General features: G+C 39.5%; 1 protein-coding gene across 1 annotated transcript in view; it reads right to left on the bottom strand.

The window, feature by feature from the left end:
- SH3D19 (SH3 domain containing 19) overlaps positions 1-19821 on the bottom strand; it is a 214462-nt gene extending 194641 nt beyond the window's left edge. Inside the window, exon 1 of the mRNA XM_020994097.2 lies at positions 19611-19821. Within this exon, the coding sequence (XP_020849756.1) occupies positions 19611-19722 (112 nt within the window). The 5' untranslated portion in view covers positions 19723-19821. The remainder of the gene's footprint in view (positions 1-19610) is intronic.
- Between the last annotated feature and the right edge of the window lie 130 nt (positions 19822-19951).

Genomic DNA, 19951 nt, shown 5'->3' with positions numbered 1-19951 from the left:
GAGAAGTAGATTTCTGGGAAAGAACAGGTTCAGTACACTGAGTTTAAATTTCCAATGGAACATCTAAGTGGAAACAGAGGCTGTGTGGTTCACTAGAAAATGCACTGGATTTGGAACTAGGTTCAAATACTGATTCTGGATTTTACTCTCTGAATGACCTTGGTCAATTAATTTAACCTTTTCAATCCTTCATCAATAAAATGAAGAACTACTTAATTTCTAAAGTTCCTTCCCAGCTTTAAATCTAAGATCTATGATCCTATGTCTAGTAGGCAGTTGGAAATTGGATCTGGAGTTTAGAAGAGGGGTCAAGTTTGAAGATAAATAACTGGGAGAACAAATTGAAAGCATGGAATCAGATAATAAAGCAAAAGCAGTTAGAGTCAACTGATTCTGTCTCTGTAATTGCAGCAGACCATGCTGCCTTGGTGGCCCCGTCCCCCACTTCTGTTTTTTAAAAGAGGGACAGGTCTAAGCTATGACACTAGACCTTGTCCACAGACTCCAGTCACCACATGTACCTGAAAGTATGCACCACTTCCTGCTTTACAGGTACTGTTCTGCTGCCAGCATCAATTAGAGGTCCTCTGATAGCATGAACTTAGTACATGCTGCTAGATAAAATTCAGATCTCACTAATTAGTCCCTTTCCTTTCCTTCCCTCTCCTCTCCCCTCCTTTCTCTTTTCCCTTCTTCCCTCCTTTCCCCTTCTCTACCCTCCTCTCCTTTTCCCTGTCCTCTTCCTTCCTCTCCCCTCTTTTCTCCTCTCCCTCTCTTTCTCCTTCCTCCCTTTCTTTCTCATTTGCTTTCTACTATCATAGGCCTCAGGAAGCCTCTGACCTTGCTATAGGAGAAGGGCCTCAGGAGATAAACCAGCCATTGAAGAAGACTGAAGGTGCTTCCTTCAGCCAGCTTAGCACACTTCTTAAAGACATGAACTTTACACCTCTAGATGTTGGAGAGGAGAAAGGGGAAGTAGGAAAGGGAGGACAGTTCTGTGACTTGAAAGGACTAAGCCTATCATAATTAAGTTCCTTTAATAGCCATCTAAAGCAGCAGTTCTCAAACTTTTTGGTCTCTGGACCCCTTTATACTCTTGAAAATTATTGCAGACCCTAAAAGGCTTTTGTTTATGTGGGTTATAGCCATTGATATCTGCCATATCAGATACTAAGTTTGATAAATTTTAAAAATACTTATTAAGCTATGTAAAAGAATGATAAATCTATTATATGTTAACATAAACAATAACATTTTTTATTTTTTTAAATGGTATTTTCCAAAACAAAAAAGATTTAGTGAGAAGAGTGGCCCATTTTTTTGTAAATCTCTTTAATGAGTGGTTTATGGAAGTCAGGTGATTTCTCATATATGTTTCTGCATTCACTCTGTGTGAGATTTTGTTTTCGTTGAGGTATATAAGAAAATCAAGCCTTACACAGATATGAAGTTGGAACAGAGAGGTGTGTTTTAATAGGCAAATAACATATTATTATGACAATAGTTTTGACTAAGGACCCACTGAAAAGAGCTGGGGAGCCCAGGGGATTTGCAGATCACACTTTGTGAACTGCTGATCTGGCACAGGGGTGGGCAGACCATGAGCAGCAATCTGCTTTAATAGAGGCCTTTGAGCCAAGAAAGGTTTTTACAATTTGAAGTAAAATTTTATTGTATTTAAAATGTAAAAACCATTCTTAGCTTGAAGACCCTCCAAAAGCAGACAGCAAGCTGCAGTTGGTCATAGTGTGCTGGCCGCCAGATCTAATGGGTGGGACCAACTGGATCGCCTGAGAGGCTGAAAGGGGAAAAGGTGTACTTCAAACTTCAGAAAAGCATCTTTTCTCCAATGGAGTTTTCCAGGGAAGCAGACTGCTTCAGTTGTGAGGCCCTGGGAGGCAGTAAATCAAAGCTTCATTACTGCCTCCGTTGGCCTCTGTCCCTTCTGACTTGAGCTGCTCCTCATGGTCTGTCCCAGCTCAGCTTCAACATAAAGCTGACTTTCCCTGAACTTCATCCTTTCTCTTCCAGGACAGAAACAGAAAAAAATATAGAAAAAAAAATCCGGTCACATGAATGCTTCAGTCTGTGTTGGTCTCTTTCCAAACTAGGGTTTTTCTGATAGCTAGCTTGAAGCTTATTGCAACTTTCTTCTTCCTAAAGAATTTGGTGGGCAAGGTATAGCTCTTACCTACTGACCATTCCAAGCATACTTCTTTCCCCATCTCACTTTCCCTTTCAACAAGCACCTAACTTCTTCTAAGGCCCAGTGAGGACTACAGAAAGCAAAAATATATGGACTCTGGCCCTCCAGAAGTCTGAAATCTAGTAGAGAAGACAAGACTTATGGAATAATTGCAAGAGAAAGTAAAAAAGCCCAAGAGAAGTATGAACTGCTGATAATCAGGCCAGGGATGTGGTAGAGAGGATAGCCATTCAGGTATGGGTTGAACCCAACCATACCCAACAATGTCTGAGGTTTCTTCCTATCCAGAGTCCTTGGAACTGAGGTTCTATAACTTAGTGTCTGATACCAGGATTCTACTTATGCCATTTTAAATTCCAAAGACTAAAATAAAAATACACTAACCATGACTGACTACAAGGAGAGGGAGGGAGAGAATAAGCATTTATATAGAGCCCACTATGTGTCAGACACTGGGCTAAAACACTTTTACTAATATCTCATTTGATCTTCACAACTACCTGGGGAGGTAGGTCCTATTATTATCCCCACTTTACAGTTGAGGAGCTGAAGCAAACAGAAATTAAATGACTTGCCTAGGGTCATTTAGCTATTACCTTGGGCTCAGGTGAACTTAGGTCCTGTTGACTTAAGGTCCAGCACTCTATGTGCTATACCACATACTTCCTTAACAGCTATAAACTAATGAATGGGATAATAAAATCTTCATAATTTTTAACACTTTTAAAAAATACTCTACCTATTAATAAGTACCCTGCTTCAGGGGACTATAAAGGGTCTAGCTTTTTTTCTCTAAATATCATGAAACAAATTTCAATAATACAGTTTTCAACAGGGTTATGTCATGTTTTCCATATATTAATTAATATCAGGAATTTTGACCAAAAAGTCACTCACAAAGCATGTTCTGGATTTAATATAGGTTCAGCTCAATTCCAGCACCAGCTGTAGTACTTTGTTCAGAATCAGGACCCTTAGGCACTATCAGTAACTGAGTCATCCAAGAAATATTAATGTCATTCCCCTTAACTATAGAACATAAAGGACAGAAGAATCTCAATCCATTCAGAGACAAAATTTCTGCTGAATAATTTTAATATAATTTAATTATAATTATGATATAATTTGACATAATTTTAATTTTTCCAGAAATTTTCATTAAGAACCTACTATGTATAGAATTTTGTGCCATAAGTTGGTGGCAATTCCAAATTTAAATTAGATATAGTCCCTGCCTTCAGTGAGCTTCTTCTATCTGGCAGGGAATACAACACATATACATACAAGTATGTTACACATATTGGAGGCAGCTAGGAGGCTCAGTGTTCAGAGCAGTTGGCCTAGAATCAGGAAGATCAGAGTTCAAATATGGCCTCAGACACTCACTAGCATACACTCAGTGGGACCCTGGACAAGTCACTTAACCTGTTTGCCTTAAGCCAGTAGAAGAGGAAACAGCAAACCACTCCTGTATCTTTGCCAAGAAAATCCTACATAAGGTTACAAAAAGTCTGACTTGACTGAACAACTCAACAACAACAATAATATACATATTACATGATGAACATATAAAAGTACATATAAGCAACTTATGGGGTGGTAAAAAATTCAAGGAAGGTTATAGGGTTATGGTTGCATTTGAAAAGGCTGTAAAAGGGAGGCAAGACTTGGATTTGGGGAATGGCTAAACAAATTGTGGTACATGAATATAATAGATTATCACTGTGCTATAAGACAACATATGTGATGAATACCAAGAAGCATAGAAAAACTTAATGAACTGATGCAAAGTGAAGTAAGCAAAGCCAAGAAAACAACATTCACAATGACTACTGCAACGTAAATGGAAAAAAGAACTGCAAAAAAGCAATCAAAAATGAATGCTGCAACATTACAATGAACACAGATGCTCCAGAGAAGAGACGTGAGAAGATACCTCCAATCAGGAGTATGCTGGAGCCAGCTCTAATAGGCTTTACAGGGCAACTGTTCAATTTTCTGTAGGACCATTTACACCTTAGAAATCAGTAAACACTACAAAGAAGAGTCTCATACACATTAAAATATTCATAATGACATTTTTTCATTGTGTTAAACAATTAGAAGCAAAATGAGTAGCCAATGACAGGGGAATGGCTAAACAACTTATAGTATATGAATTTAATATACATTCAATAAACATTTATTAAGCGCCTACTATATGCCAGGCACTGTGCTAACAACTGGGGATATAAAAAGAGGCAAAAGACAATCCCTGCCCTCAAGGAGCTTACAATCTAACGGGGAAGACAACATGCAAACAAATATATACAAAGCAAGCTATATTCAGGATAAATGGGAAATTATTAAAAGAAAGAAAGCAATGGAATTAAGAGGGGTTAGGGAAGACTTCCTGTAGAAGGTGGGATTTTAGTTGAGACTTAAAGGAAGCCAGGGAGGTCAGCAGTCAGAGTGGGAGAGAGTATTTCTGGCACAGAGGACAGTCAGGGGAAATGTCCAGAGCTGAAAGATGAATTGTCTTGCTTGCTGAACAGTCAGGAAGCCAGTGTCACTGCAGCAAAGAATACATATCAGGGAATAAGATAAAAGAAGGGTGGCTAGGTGATGAAGGGCTTTGAATGCCAAACAGAGCATTTTGTATTAGATCCTAGAGGCAATAGGGAGTCAGAGGAATTTATTGAGTAGGAGGCTGACTCGGTCAGATCTGTATTTTAGGAAAATCATTTCAGTGACTGAATGGAGAATACATTGGAGTCGGAGAAGACTTGAGGCAGGCAGACCCCCTAGCAGGCTATGGCAATAGTCCAGGCATGAGGTAATGGGGGCCTGCTCTGGAGTGGTAGCAGGGTCAGAGAGAAGGGGGCATATTGGGGAGATATTGCAAAAGTGAAATGGGCAGGCCTTGTCTATAACTTGGATATGGGGCATGAGAGACAGTGAGGAGTCCAGGATTGTGAGCCTGAGGGACTGGGAGAATGGTGTTATTCATTTCACTGTAAGAAGTGACAAATATCAGGAATTTAGAAAAACACCCTAAGACTTATATACGTTAATGAACATGTAATAAAGTAAACTGAAATAGGAGAAAAATAGACCCACTATTTATAATAACATAAATTAAAACAACACTCAAAGGTAGCTAAACTCAGATCCACTTTGGCAATCTGGTCCCAGGAGACAGAACATACATGTAGAGCTTATATCAGATTTCATGCCGTCTTGGGGAGGGAGGCTGGGAGGAATGGGGAGAAAATTTAAAACTCAAAAGCTTTTGGAAGTGATTGTTGAAAACTAAAAATAAATAAATTAATTAAAAAGAAAACCAAAACCCTATTCTCTTCATGTCCCTAGACAGCTGAGGAACTACAGGGAGAGAATCAAGTGTCCTGGACACTTTGTGGGTCAGATTGGCTTGTTTGTTTTCCTTTGTTATAAGAAAGAATTTAATGGGGTGAAGAAAAGCAAGAAAGGGAGGTGTAGTTGGAAAAGGCATCAATAAAATTGTAAAAAATCAAAACAATCTTATGACACAGTGTGGAGAAGAAAAAAAAATCAATAAAAAGGATGTTTACCCCAAAAGGAATAAATCAGACAGTGTGATTCCTTGGGTTTATTGCTTTAAAAAACATACACTACTACTTTTGAAACCAGTTGAATTCAGGCTAAAAGGTAGCTCAGTAGTCAGTCACAACTGCATCCATGGCTTCAGAGTTTGAAGGCATTCATCCAGCTGTATTATAAATTCTAGATTACCAGACTAGATAAAAAGAAAGGACTCCAGTTGGTTGATCAAAGGAACTTTGTGTCAATGAATTTTAAATAATAAAAATATTTTGGTCATAAAAATTTAAATCACTGGAAAATCTTCAAAGGCAAGGGCTTGGATTTTGAGAGCAGTCTCCTATCCCCCTAGTGTAGATCAATGAATGCAATTTCATGTATGGAGGGCCATCATGAAAAGCCTCCAGGACTCTCAAAGAAGTATGCCACAGTTCCATTTGCTCCTTGGCCTGACAGATGCAAAGATGATAATGACATTCAACAATACATTAGCTTGTTATGATAACCAGAGGAGAATAATTAGTGTGTGCCTGAACTACAGCCACAGGAAAACAGAAGGTGCCTTGGGAGGCCAATATCCACCCTCCCTCTTCTATTTTTATAGATGAAGAAACTGAAGTGAAGGGACTTGTCCAAGGCCACACAGACTATAAGGATCAAAACATTAAAGACTTCAAGTTGGAAAAGACCTTAGATGTCACCTGGTCTAAGCTCTTCATTTTTTGCAGATTAAGAAGGAATAAGCACCAGACCCATGATTTCATTGACCTAAGAAATTCCTGGATGAAAAAAGTCCCTCTACCGACGCAGGTAGGCACCTTCTCTGCACCTTATAGCTTTAGAAAGTTCTCTGGAACACTGAGAGATTGAGAGATTTGCCTAGTCTATCTGCAGAGTCAGAGGCCACATATGAACCTAGTTCTTCCTGGTTTTGAAACCAGCTTCCTATCCATTATGCCTTGGTGTGTTTCTTCCTGAAGAAGGAGAAAGAAGAAGTCAACAATACTTAGTGTACCAAGGGCAGCCTTAGTGCCCGGTGTTGTTTGGCCAGGTCTGACTCTTTGTGACCCTGCTGGGGGTTTTCTTAGCAGAGATACTGGAGTGGTTTGTCATTTTCTTCTCTAGCTCATTTAACAGATGAGGAAACTGAGGCAAACAGAGTTAAGTGATTTGCCCAGGGTCACAAAGATTGTAAGTGTCTCAGACCGGACTTGAATGCAGGTCTTCCAGATTCCAGGCCCATTGCTCTTTCCACTGTGCCACTTAGCTGCCCAGTTGCTATCCCTATCCCCATTTTACAGATGAGAAAACTGAGGCTGTGAAAGGTTGATTTACCTAAGGTCATATCTTGGCATATAGTCAGATTTGAGGCAGGATTTCAGGTTTTCCTAACTCCAAGTCCAGCACTCTATCTATTCAACCACCTAGGTTGTATCAAAAGCAGACTTGTGAACCCAGATCCTCTAACTCCCATTAAAACTCTGGGATAACTCCTGTTGACCTTATAATCAGGTTAGCCTCTTCATTTCCAGGACCCACAATTCATCAGTAACACTCATTCTTTTTTTCTTCTTCTTCCAGTTTGTGCATTTGGAGTTTTATTTTTTTAGAAGTTAGGTTATCACTTGAAATTTTCCATTTGACAAGACAGGAGCACTCAGAGTACATGGCCTTGGGCTAAGGACTGTGGTTGATGGAATTGTTTGCTGAACTGAAATGCCTAAGGGCTTTTTCCTTGGGATTACTCTGCAAAACAAAGGACTTTCCCTATATTTCATGGGTTATTACAGTTGAAAATGCCACTATCTTTCCAGTCACCCAAGATCACAATCTTGGTGTCCTCCTCTTTAACTTCTCACCCTCACACCACACATCCAACCTGTTTCCAAAAGTCTTGTTTCTTCCTTTACACCATCTCTCTTTTCTCTACTCACAGTCTAATACAGGTCCTGGTCACCTCTCACTTACATACTATTGTAAAAGCCTTCTGATTATCTCTTTCTACTCCAATCCATCTGCCATCCAGCTGTCAAAGTGATTTTCCTAAAACACAGGTCTGATGGGGCCACCCCCCATCAATAAATTCCAATAGCTCTCTACTATATGCAGGATCAAAAGTAAAATCCTTCCTTTAGCTTTTTTTTTTTAGTTTTTCTTTTAGGCAATTGGGGTTAAGTGACTTGCCCAGGGTCACATAGCTAGTAAGCTTCCTTTAGCTTTTAAAGGCCATCACAACCTGGTCCTTTCCTACATTTCTGGTCACTTTATACTTCTCCATATACTCTATGATCCAGTGATACTGGCTACCTTGCTGGTCACAGAACACAGCATTCCATCTCTAACTTTTGTGTCTTTTCACTGGCTGTCCTTAATGCCTGGAATGTTCTCCACCCTCACCTCTACTTACTGACTTCAAATTCCAAGTCAGTCCATCTTCAAGGAAAAAGTCTTTCCTGATGTCCACTCCCTACCTCCAATAGCTCCTACCTTCCCTCTGGGAAGTCTTGTACATTTGTACATATGTGGTGGTTTCTATATTATCTCCCCATTAGAATGTGAGCTTCTTAAAAGAAAGGACTATGTTTTTGCCTTTTATTTTTGTATCACAAGAGTTTAGCACAATGCCTGTTAATCATTAGAAATCATTAGATGCTTGTTAATCATTAGAAAGTGATTAATAAAGATGAGAGGAAGCCAAGATGAGGGAGTAAAGGCAGGGACTCCTCTGAGCTCTCCCAAATCCCTCTCCAAACAACTTTAAAATAACGCCTCAAAACAAATTTTGGAGTGCAGAACTAACCATAGGACGGGGTGAAACAATTTTCCAGCCCAAGACAACTTAAAAGGCTGGAAGAAAAGGTCTGTCCCACTGGGGTAAGAGTGCAATTCAGTCCAGAGCAAGCTGCCCTGGCAAGGTAGCAGCAGCCTTTGGGTGTGACTGAATTGGTGGCTGCTGCTTCCAGAGCTCCCAGCCCACAGATGATGAGGGGGTCAAACAACTGGTTAGAAGGAGATTACAGAGGGCCCTTTGCTGGCACTGGGTGCAAGGCTCGGCTGCACTGCCCATATACAGTTCTGGGTAATAGTTCCAGGGTGAGGAGGAGCACTAGTATGCTAAGGAATTCAGCTGCAGGGGAGCTAGAACCCTGGTCACAACTCCAGGGTAGGAAAGAGTGCTTATGGTCGATTACAGATCAGAGCACAGGCCAGGGAAACAGTGACCACACCTCTCCTTAGATGATGCCACCTTGGAAGAACTGAAAACTACAGACCCCCAAAACGAGCATTATGATACCAACTTAAACTTAATCCTATTCAGCTTAATTCACTAATATGATCACTGATACCCATCAAATCACAGTAAACTGAATAAATACTGATTAATTTGAGTAGGGGTATCAAAATTATCATCACATAAGTGATTAATAAAGGCTTGATGATAAGAATGATCCCTTCAGACTTTTCTCCTCCAAACTCTTTCTACAACACCAGAGGCAGCAGATGTTTGCAAGAAGGAAACTACCCAAATCTAATAATAAAAAACAAAAATTAAAACAACTTAACATTCCTCTGTCTAGGATGTGAGTATTGAGTATTATTTGAGTACTTTGATATTCTTACTTTTTTGTAGCTAAATTATTAATTAAGAAAGATAAAGAACCTGGGAAAACCAAGGTTCAAATCCTGCCATTAGGGGCAGCATTAATACTCTGTGACTGTAGTCAAGTCATCTTAACCTCTTGGGTCTTAGTTTTTTTAATCTGTAAAATGGGCTTAACAATACCTGTAGCACCTACTCCACAGAATTACTGTGATATTTCAAATGAGATAATTTGGTCCAAGTGCTTTGAAAACTTTAAAACACTATAAACAGCAATTATTGTTCTTTCAAGGAGAAATGAAGGTCAATAGACTCATAAATATAGCACACAGTAGATGTTTAATAAATGCTTACAGATTAAGTCAGGCTTCTTAATTATGTTTTCCTTATACAAGCCCTTGGTTGTAAAGAATTACAGAATGGTATGTTAGTAAATGACAAATTTCAGTAGCCAATTTTGACAGTGCTAAATAATTTTACATAGATATATAAGAAAAAAATTGCCAGAGGACTGTAGGTTTTAGAACTAGGAGGGGCCTTAGAGGCGATCTAATCTAAACCCCTTATTTTATAGGTGAGAAAACCAGGACCCAGAAAGAGGTTGTGACCCACCCAAGATGAGTAGTAAGTGGAAGAAGCGGCCTTTGAATACAAGTCTTCTGATTACAAATACAGTGTTCTTTCCACTATACCATGGTACCTTTCTGTCCCAAATATTTTATGTCCAGCTTTTACTGGACTAGATTACAGAATCTTAATTGAAAGAGATGCCCTGGGTATAAGAAATTCAAAGTCAACTAGCAATGTTCTATTCTCAGGATGACCATTTATTAAAAATGTTAAGACACATGCAGTCACTGGAACATACTCTATAAGCTCAGTATCATCAACTTCCTAGTTATTCAAGTGAGTGACAAAAAGAGAGTGTGCACAGGGAAATCAAATGCATGGAAAATCCCCAAACACAATTAGTCATCCTTTGTTTCAGCTTCCTCTATCTCTCCACCATTAAACTTTTCAAGAGTTGGTAACAAGTAGCAGCATTTGATAGACTTGTATTTTTCCCCTCCCTGACTCAGTGACAGACCCCTAAGAGATTCAGTGAAATTGTCCTAAGGAAAGGAAGTGATAAAAACCTGAATATGGAACAGGGAATATCAGAGCCCAAAGGGACCTGGAGCTAGATCCGAGTTAGACTGAGTTCATTTTACAGAGGAGGAAACTGGGAGTCAGGAAGGTTGAAGTGCTTGTCCCCAGGTCAACCAGCTGCTTAGTGACAGAGGCCAGGTTTCCTGATTCCATGTCTAGTGATCTTTCCATTTGAGTAGCAAACAGAATTGGAATGAGAGTATGGAAAAGAAGAGAAAAAAAAAGGATGTAACACCCAGAGTTGTCATTTCAATACAAGAGGGCTTTCATGGTTTCGAAATAAGTAAATACTTATTGTTTGGAAGCATTTTGCTTAAACATCAGAGATTATATTATATTGTACTTGACATCACATTTCACTACTTTTTTTTCTTTATTTTTAAATAAATTTTTATAGATGTTGTTTTATTAATATCATCAAGATTTCCTCCAGTGCCCTCTCTTCTCCCTCCCCTCCCAGAGAACCATCCTCTACATTAAATAATATTTTTGCTGCTTTTTAATATGATTTACCCTACATCTTCTGTTAGACAAATCAGTCAGAAGGGACACTTCAAGAATAATGTGCCCCACAGTGACTATTACAAACCTTTTTCTCTCTTCTTAGGCAACAATGCATACTCCCTCCACATTTCCACCTGCATAACAGGGTAATGCCTCCTAATAACAGATAACATTTATATAGCACTCTGGGATTTACCAAATACTTTAAATATATTATATTGTTTGGTCATCAAAAGGCTGGTAAAGAAAGACCTTTGTTCTCGATTTCAAATAGCATTTTACTTTGCAGCTGTGTGATGTCCTAAGAATAAGGACAGGGATTGAACCTGTGATTTCATTGGTAAAGGAAAGATGAGGAAATACCTTCTTCCCTATGCAGGTGGATACCTTCTTCTACACTCTTAAAGAGCTTTCTAGAGCAATGAGAAGTGCCCAGGGTCCACACCACCAATATATTCGGAGGCTAGACTTGAACCCAGGTCTTCTTGGCTCTAAGACACAATCTATATCCATCATGCCAAGCTGCCTCTAAAGCATTAATTATTTCTCCCTCTCTGACTCAGTGACTGACACCAAGGCACTTCAGTGAAATCGCCCTAAGGAAAAGGAAGTGATCTGTAATAACCTGTAGGAGTGCCTGTAGAAGTAATAACCTGTAGGTTATTTGTTTGCTGTTGCACTTTGGGAGGGGCAAGAACATGAGCTGTGGTACTCAGTGCCTGGAAACCTACCACCTCACAGCATCTTTATTTTAGTTAATGCTACTATCCAATATGAAGTTTCCCATAGGCATGGCCTCCATGTAAAACTGATCATGTGGGGAAAGTTTCAATTTAAAATATTTTATTCTATTCATTAGTTAATAATTAATAGGTGGGGGACCTATTGTCAGACGACATGTCCCAATTTTTTATTTGGAAAATACCATCACCATAACCACAAGCCCCCTTAAGGGGTGTGGGGTGGGATGAGACATGGAATCTGAAGGAAAGGAGTCCTTTCAGACTCTCACACCCTTATTCTTAACCTTTTCCTGTAGAATACTTTGGCCCTTCAGCTCCACAAGGGGAGCTACCAACCCCAGAAGAACATTCCCATAGTTCTCTTCCACTGGTCCCAAGCAGGACTGTGACTGGTGAGGAAAATGATGATGATGAGTCCTTTATTCATGGTCTATGAGTCTGAAATAAAAAGGCAGGTCTGCAAGAAATAAAAGCGAGCTCACTCTTCTGAAGCTTGTTTCTTTTTGTAATTTAATCAAAAGAGTTCTATTATTCTATAAGTTCTTTTAAAAAAAATCAGCTTTATGCCACCCTGAACCATTAGTAGTGGATATTTTTAAAATACACACACACACACATACACACACACACACATATACACACACAGTTGTTGAGTCATTTCAGTTGTGTCTGACTCTTCATGACCCATTTAGAGTTTTATTGGCAAAGATACTGTAGTAGTTTGCCATTTCCTTCTCCAGTTCATTTTACAGATGAGGAAACTGAGGCAAACCTGGTTAAGTGACTTGCCCAGGGTCACAGAGCTAGTAAGTGTCTGAGGCCAAATTGAAACTCAAATCGTCCTGACTTCAGGTGGGTACTCAATCCACTGCGCCACCTAGCTGCATATACATATACATACATATACCTATATACACACATACATACACACAATACATACACATATGCATACACATACACATAATGGCAACTAGGTGATGAAGTGCATAGAGTGCCAGACAGATTCATCTTCCTGAGTTCAAATCTGGCCTCAGATACTTCCTAGCTCTGTGATCCTGGGCAAGTCACTTAACCCTGATTGCCTCGTTTTCCTCATCTGTAAAATGAGCTGGAGAAGGAAATGGCAAACTACTCGAGTATCTTGGCCAACAAAACCCCAAACAGGGTCATGAAGAGTCAGACATGACTAAAAAACAACTGAATGACAATACATACATACATATGTAAAAGATTTTAATGATAATTAACATATATGTAACATTTTGAGGTTTGCAAAGCATTACACATATCTTCCTGAGTTTCAGTTTGGCCTCATACATACACACTAGCTCTGTGACCCTGGGCTAGTCACTTCAAGCTTTCTTCAGCAGATGGCACATGAGCTGAGCCTCAAATAAAGAAAAATATTCTAAGAGCCTGAGGTGAAGAGAAAGCATATTCTAGGCAAGCAAGAGAACTTGTATAAATGTAGGGAAATGGGAAACACAAAGCTGAATTCAACACATATAGGAGAGTATGGCTGGAATGTCAAGTACATGAAGGGAAGTAATAATAAGCCAGACTGTGATGAGTCTAGTTTGGTACTCCAAAGAGGTTAATAACATTTGTTTTGGCTGCCTTAATTCACGAAGACTAATTTACAGTCTAACAGAGTTGCTTGGGGACATTACCTGCTTTAAGCGAATTGTCCAGGCTCCCACAGCTACTCTGCGTCAGAATCAGAACTTGAACCTAGGTCTTTCTGATTCCCAAGGCTGGAGATACAAAAACAACACGAAATATTCACTGCCCTGAAGAGCTTACCTTCTATGGGGAAGAGCAGAAGGGTAAATACATTAAGCAGATAAATAAAATATACAATAATTACAAGAGGGAAGAGAGGATGAGACTGATTGTAATCTGCACTTATGTAAAGTGTGTTCACACCAATGAAATCATAAAGCCTAGACATATTATCTCCCCTGCTGGACTTTAAAGTTCCTTGAGATTGCATCTTATATCATCTTTATATCTCCAAACCCTAGTCCAGAGTCTTGCACACAGCAGGGGCTTACTAGATGTTGTGACAAGAGGGTAGGAAGGAAGGAAATGATTTAGTTCTAGTAGCACAGTGACAGCAGCTGGTAATTCTTCATTTGCCTCACACTAAGTACTACGACATCACACTCAGCACCCCTTTTCAATGGCTAGTTACTGCTCTTATGCTCACTCACAATGAAAGCTGTGTTTAAATGACCCCTGAGAAGGAAGGCTTGAGAACCGTGGCCCTCTATCACACCTGTGACCTACTTACATTTGAATTAAACCATAGCATAGCAGCATGCTTGTATGTCCTACTGGTTCTAGATTATTAATCCAGCATGAGGTTCAAAGGAGCATTTGTTATTTGCAAATCTTAATACGAAGAAAATTAAAAATTAAGCCTCCAAGCTTTTCCCACTGAGTGGAAGGTCAGTTCTCAGAAAACAGCATCTGGCTCCTCAGAACTCACTACCTTTGAATGCTTTATTTTAAAAATCATAGAAGCATACAAGGAAATAGGGAAAGATCTAAATCAGGAGTTCTTTGCCTTTTTTGTGCCATAGACCCCTTTGGCAGGCTGGTGAAACTATCAACCCCTTCTCAGAATAATGTTCTCAGATGCATAAAATAAAATACATAGGAGTGCAAAGGAAACCAATCATATTGAAATGCAGTTTTTAAAATATTTCAAAAAACAAGTTCATGGACCCCAGGTTAAAAACCCTTGACCTAAAGGGATGCACAATGGGGTCAGCACTACCAGAAACACATTAGATACAACTAAATGCATGCGCTACACGTACACATGTGAGTATGCACGCACACAAAACGTAGAAGAATTACAGATGGAGAGGTAGTATATGGTATAATACATAGAGACCCAGTCTTGGAGTCAGAAAGACCTGGGTTCCAGTATTGCTTTTTTTTTTTTTTGCTTTTTGGTGAGGCAATTGGGGTTAAGTGACTTGCCCAAGGTCAAGTGACTGTCTGAGGTTGGAGTTGAACTCAGGTCTTCCTGACTCCAAGGCCAGAGCTCTATCCACTGCCCCTCCAGTATTGTTTCTGACACAGTCTAGCTGTGAGACCTTGGACTATTCACTTAATTCTTTCAGTGTCCAAAAACAACTCAAGACTATAAATTTCAGAAGAGTTTTATCTTCAGTGGTGAAGAGAACCTCTACGTCTGGAATTCCCAACACAGATGAACTTACAGTTTCAGACAAAAAGAAAAATCTTCTAACTATTGTCTTACTCTTCTATTCTTAACCTGGGGTTTGTAAATTTGTTTTTATTTTTAATTGTGTTACAATGTAGGCTCTAAACCACTGATATCAAACTCAAATAGAACCAGAATCATTAAACCACACATAAGGATCCTGGTGGCTTCATATTGATTTAGAAAACCACATATTAACACCATCTATATTCTATTGTCTTTTTATTTAGATAAATATTTCTCAATTACATTTTAATCTGGTTCAGGCAGCTGGACAGCATCCAGCCTAGAGCAGTGAACAAGAACAACCCAGGTCCACATCTAAGCTTTGCCACTTCCTATGAGCGTGACACCTCACTTACCCTCCCTAAGCCTCAGTTTCCTCATCTGTAAAATGAAGGAGTTGGACCAAATCAATCACCAATTATTAAGTGTCTGCTCAGTACCTAGGCACCACACTAGGTCCTAAGGATACAAAGACATAAAGGAAATAGTTCCTGCTTACATTCTATTGGGAGAAACAACATAAATAAGTAGATACAAAATAAATACAAGGTAATTTGGGATTCAGGAAGGCACTAGCAACTGGGGAGAACCAAAAAGACTTCACAAAAAAATTATTTGAGCTTTGTTTTGATGGAAATAAGGGATTCTAAATGGTTCTTTCCATATCTCAGTCTATGGTCCTTAGCTACATTTTGTAACTTATCAAAATCCTAGCAAATTATTCAGCTCAATAAGCATTCACGAAATGTTTATTGTTCTGTCATTGTATGATTTTTAACACATTTCAGAGAAAAACTGGAGGCTGTCAAGGCAACATTTGGATCTAGATTTTTAAAAGCAAGCCAAACACTAATATTACAAAAACCTTACTTATGGTTCTATGGCCACATTTAGGAGAAAAGGATTCTTAAAATTACTGGGTTAAAAAAATACGTAAACATCAATGCATGCATGTATATGTGTAGCAGCAATATTAGTTAACTAATATTTATTGTTTAACTGATGTTAAGTTGTACGAGATACAACTCAGAGCAGTTGTACTTATTACACCAGTGGTTTTTACACACTTCCACCAAGATATTAATGGATTTTTAAAAAACAATTTTTTACTGTTATCTTTTCATTTTACCTCACCTGTATTTCCCAATATAGCCCCAAAGAATAAAAAAGAGGGAGAAAACAGTTCAGTAAAACTAAGCCATATATTGAATAAGTCTGACACATTCCATGCTCCATACCTATGGTCCCCCACCTTGTAAAAGAGAGGAAGGTGCCTTCTCATATCTCTTCTTAAGGGTCAAGCTTAGCCAATATAATTTCCCAGGATTCAGTTATGATTTTTTTGTTGCTGTTGTTTTAATTTACATCATTGTAGTGAATGTGTGTGTGTGTGTGTATATATGTATATATACACACATATATATGTATTATATATATATATTGTTTTCATGGTTCTTCCTACTTCACTTCATATCAGTTCATATAAATCTTTCCATGCTTCTCTGTATTCACCGTTTTACAGCACAGTAAGATTCCATTACATTCACAGACCATATCTTGTTTACCCATTCCCAAAATGATAGGTATCTACTTTGTTAGCTATTGGGACTGACTGACCTATGGGCCTTTAGTAACACCCTGCCCATTTGTACAGCACTATTTCTGCTAGAGAGAGCTTGGCCTTTCCAGGAGCTTATAATCTCACTGGGGAGAAATTAGAGTAGCATATAAGGTGCTAAATTGTGTATTCTGAACTGATATAGCTCAAAAAAGAAGGTATAAAAGATGGGCATAGTTGGGGAGGCTACAGAGAGAGAAATGGTGAGAAGAGATGATTAAAAATTTAAATCCCAAATTTAGCACACACCACATCCTTCGCACTGCCTCTTTGTGAGAATATGGACTCTAAGACATAATCAACAAATATCCAGGCTTGGTAAGGAATGCGAGAATGTCTGTGCAACACATTAGCCATAAGTGTAAAGGAGAATAAAGACCTCTTGTTGGGAGGACTAAAGAGATGGAATTAATATCAAATTAGTGATTATAAGAGGGATAAAAATCAAAGAGGTCCCGTTTATCCGTCTTTCTATCCTGCAATATCTCGATCCTCTCCTCTTCATAATATCTAACATAGTAAGATTTTAAAACTTTATAAAGCAAGATTTCTGAATTCACAAAGGACAAGTATTGTAACACATCTCTTAAAACAAACAAAAAACTTGCCAAACCAAGATAAACATCCAGCAGCCTTCAGAAATTAAAGGAGTTGGGAGAAACAAGATAAAAAATATACTGCCCACAGCCCTGAAATAGTTACACATGTTGCTAGTGGGTGGTTAAACAAACACACAGACACAGAGTATATATGCATCTGTGTATATGTGTTTCTATATATATCATATACATATATATATATACATACACACATATATACACACAAAATCATTTTTAGAATTATCCCAAACAAGGATATTCAGAATATAGTTCCTTGCAAGAAAGCAAAGCAGTTTGCAGGTTATAAAAATTCAATTATCCATGGTTTTGATCAATAATGCAGATGAGAAACATATTCTTGAAGACTTAAGCATTTTTATTGGATTATTGTTCCCTGAAATACCTCCCCCCACACACAAACAACTATTTGCTTACTTCTCTACACACACTTGTTTACTATACATAACCTTAAACTACCAACTATTTTTAAAAATTAATATGAATAATCAAACATAGTTACAGCACTTAGGAAAAGGGTGTGATGATCTGTATAGGCATAAGTCTTAAAAAGGTCTGATTTGAACAAGTTTTTAGTTCTAAGGGGGTGCTATATAGATGGAGAACACCCTCTGATTACAAGATCTTCCCTTTCATTTGCCACATTACTTTTTCTGCAGATTCTCCTCTCCTACTCCCCCCCCCCTCCATATTATTATTTTCTTAGCTCTTAGAAAAGGTCCACAATATATTTTTTTTTCTTTCTGCACAGCCAACAGGAATGAAAAGACTCCAAGCTGGCTCCCTGGGTCATGGAATGTTTAACTACATTCTGCTTTCTCACTTACAATATAAGCCTTTGATGTATTATTGCATTGGCTCCTCTTCCTTATCCCTCTTTTGTTCCCTTACTTTTCCCTGGCTGTTTTATTTTGTTGTTGGTGGTTGGTTTTTATATAAATTCAGCTTACCTGGTAAAATTCACTAGCTGGTGAATTTCCTCTGTATTACATATCATTAAGGAAAGTCTTAGGGCTAGGGGAAGGGATGGGGATCCAGATTTATTCACTCATCCACTTAGAAGCTAAAGTATTTGATCCATGCAGTACTCCAGATACATGACCTGAAAGCCGACCTTTGTAAAATTCCCAGTCCACAAAATATATATGACACAGAACTAGAAGTATCCTTAGAGAAAATTCCCTCATTTTGTAGATGAAGAAAACAGAAGCAGTATGGTGATGTGAAAAGAGCCCTGGATTTGGAGAAAGAGGACAAGGGTTTGAGTCCTAGCTCTTCCGATTTAGGAATGGAAGAGACCTTTGTGGTCATTGAAAGCTAGAGGTGTCAACAGAGTGCAGCCCCAACCACATTCAAATATAATTGAAAAATGTTTAATAAAAATACAACATGATATAGATAATGTTAATTCGTGTTTTTCTAAGTCAATATATGGCCTGCAGGAATCCCTTTTTATTTGAGTTTGACTTACACACGAGGAAACAAATATGCAACCTTGGATGGGTCACTTAACCTTTGGGCCTCGGTTTCCTCAAATTCAAAATGAAGAGGCTGGACTACTGGATCTCAAAGGTCCCTTCCCAGGTCTAAATCTACTTCTATACTTATGCCTCTCAGGTCTACGGCGTTATAAATACATGGCCAAGGTTCATTCACACAGTAAACAGAGCTGAGTGATTGAAAGCCAAGTTGTCTGACCCCAAACTTTGTGTTGTTGACAACTGAACCACACTGGGCCCTTTTTTTCCCTATGTATGTTCGCCCATTTTTTTTTTAATGGAGCAAGCCAATTTTAAACTTCCAATACACTCAAGGAGAAAGAAACAGCATTTTTACAGATCCGGTCAGGAAAATTAAGTTAAATAGTAACCCTCTGGTGGGAAAGAAAAAACAGGGGAATGAGAATGATGAGGGAGGAGAAGATGAATCAAGATAGCCTGGCTACCTTGGGGGCAAATGGGATTGGAGATTTTTCAACTCCAGAACCATCACTTCTTATTAAAGGCTGACTCTGAAAATGGGTGGGCTGATGTCTGCTAAACGCGGATACAAAAATAGTAAGTGTTTTTGTTGTTGTTGTTTAAAAAGGGGGTGGGGAGCTGAATATTCCCTCCTCCTCCCCCAGCTCACCTCCAGCCACTCCCAGGCCAGAGTTAAAAGTCCCCAGCCCCGCCGCACAGCCGCGAGTGCCCAAGAGCGCACGCCAGGCAGAATAGGCAGAGGTGCTGAGGAACCCGGTCACAGCGCGCTCGCACGCACGCACCGGCACCAGAGTCCACGCCCGAACTGGGGCAACCTGGAGCTGCCTTCACTCACCCTCCTTCCTTTCCTCTCTTCTCCAGCTCACACCCCAACCCCTACCCTTACCTGCCGCAGAGTGGCTGGAGTGAGCTCGGCCCCGGACTCTCCTGGAGGCTCCGAGCTCTCTGCGTTCCCGCAGCTCTTCCTCTTCTTCTTCCAGCCGTCGGGCTTCAGCCATGGGCTAAGCTGGGGTACACACTGGGAGCAGGAGGAAGGTAGTGAGAGGGCCAGAGACTCTACCAGCCGGGAGCCCCCATCGGACGAGCACTGTCTCCCCGCCTGCCCAGCCCTGCCCTGACTCGTTCCCTCGCACCACGACTCTGCCGGGGCCGGAGGGAATTCAGTGCCCGGAGCAGACGGAAGAGAACCCGCAACTCCTCTGGCAGACTCCACCTGCCAGGACAGTG

The sequence above is a fragment of the Phascolarctos cinereus genome, unplaced genomic scaffold, assembly GCF_003287225.1.
Source record: "Phascolarctos cinereus isolate Bilbo 61053 unplaced genomic scaffold, phaCin_HiC Scaffold_9;HRSCAF=440, whole genome shotgun sequence".
Lineage (NCBI taxonomy): Eukaryota > Metazoa > Chordata > Mammalia > Diprotodontia > Phascolarctidae > Phascolarctos > Phascolarctos cinereus.
This window is presented reverse-complemented; position numbering and strand designations above follow the sequence as displayed.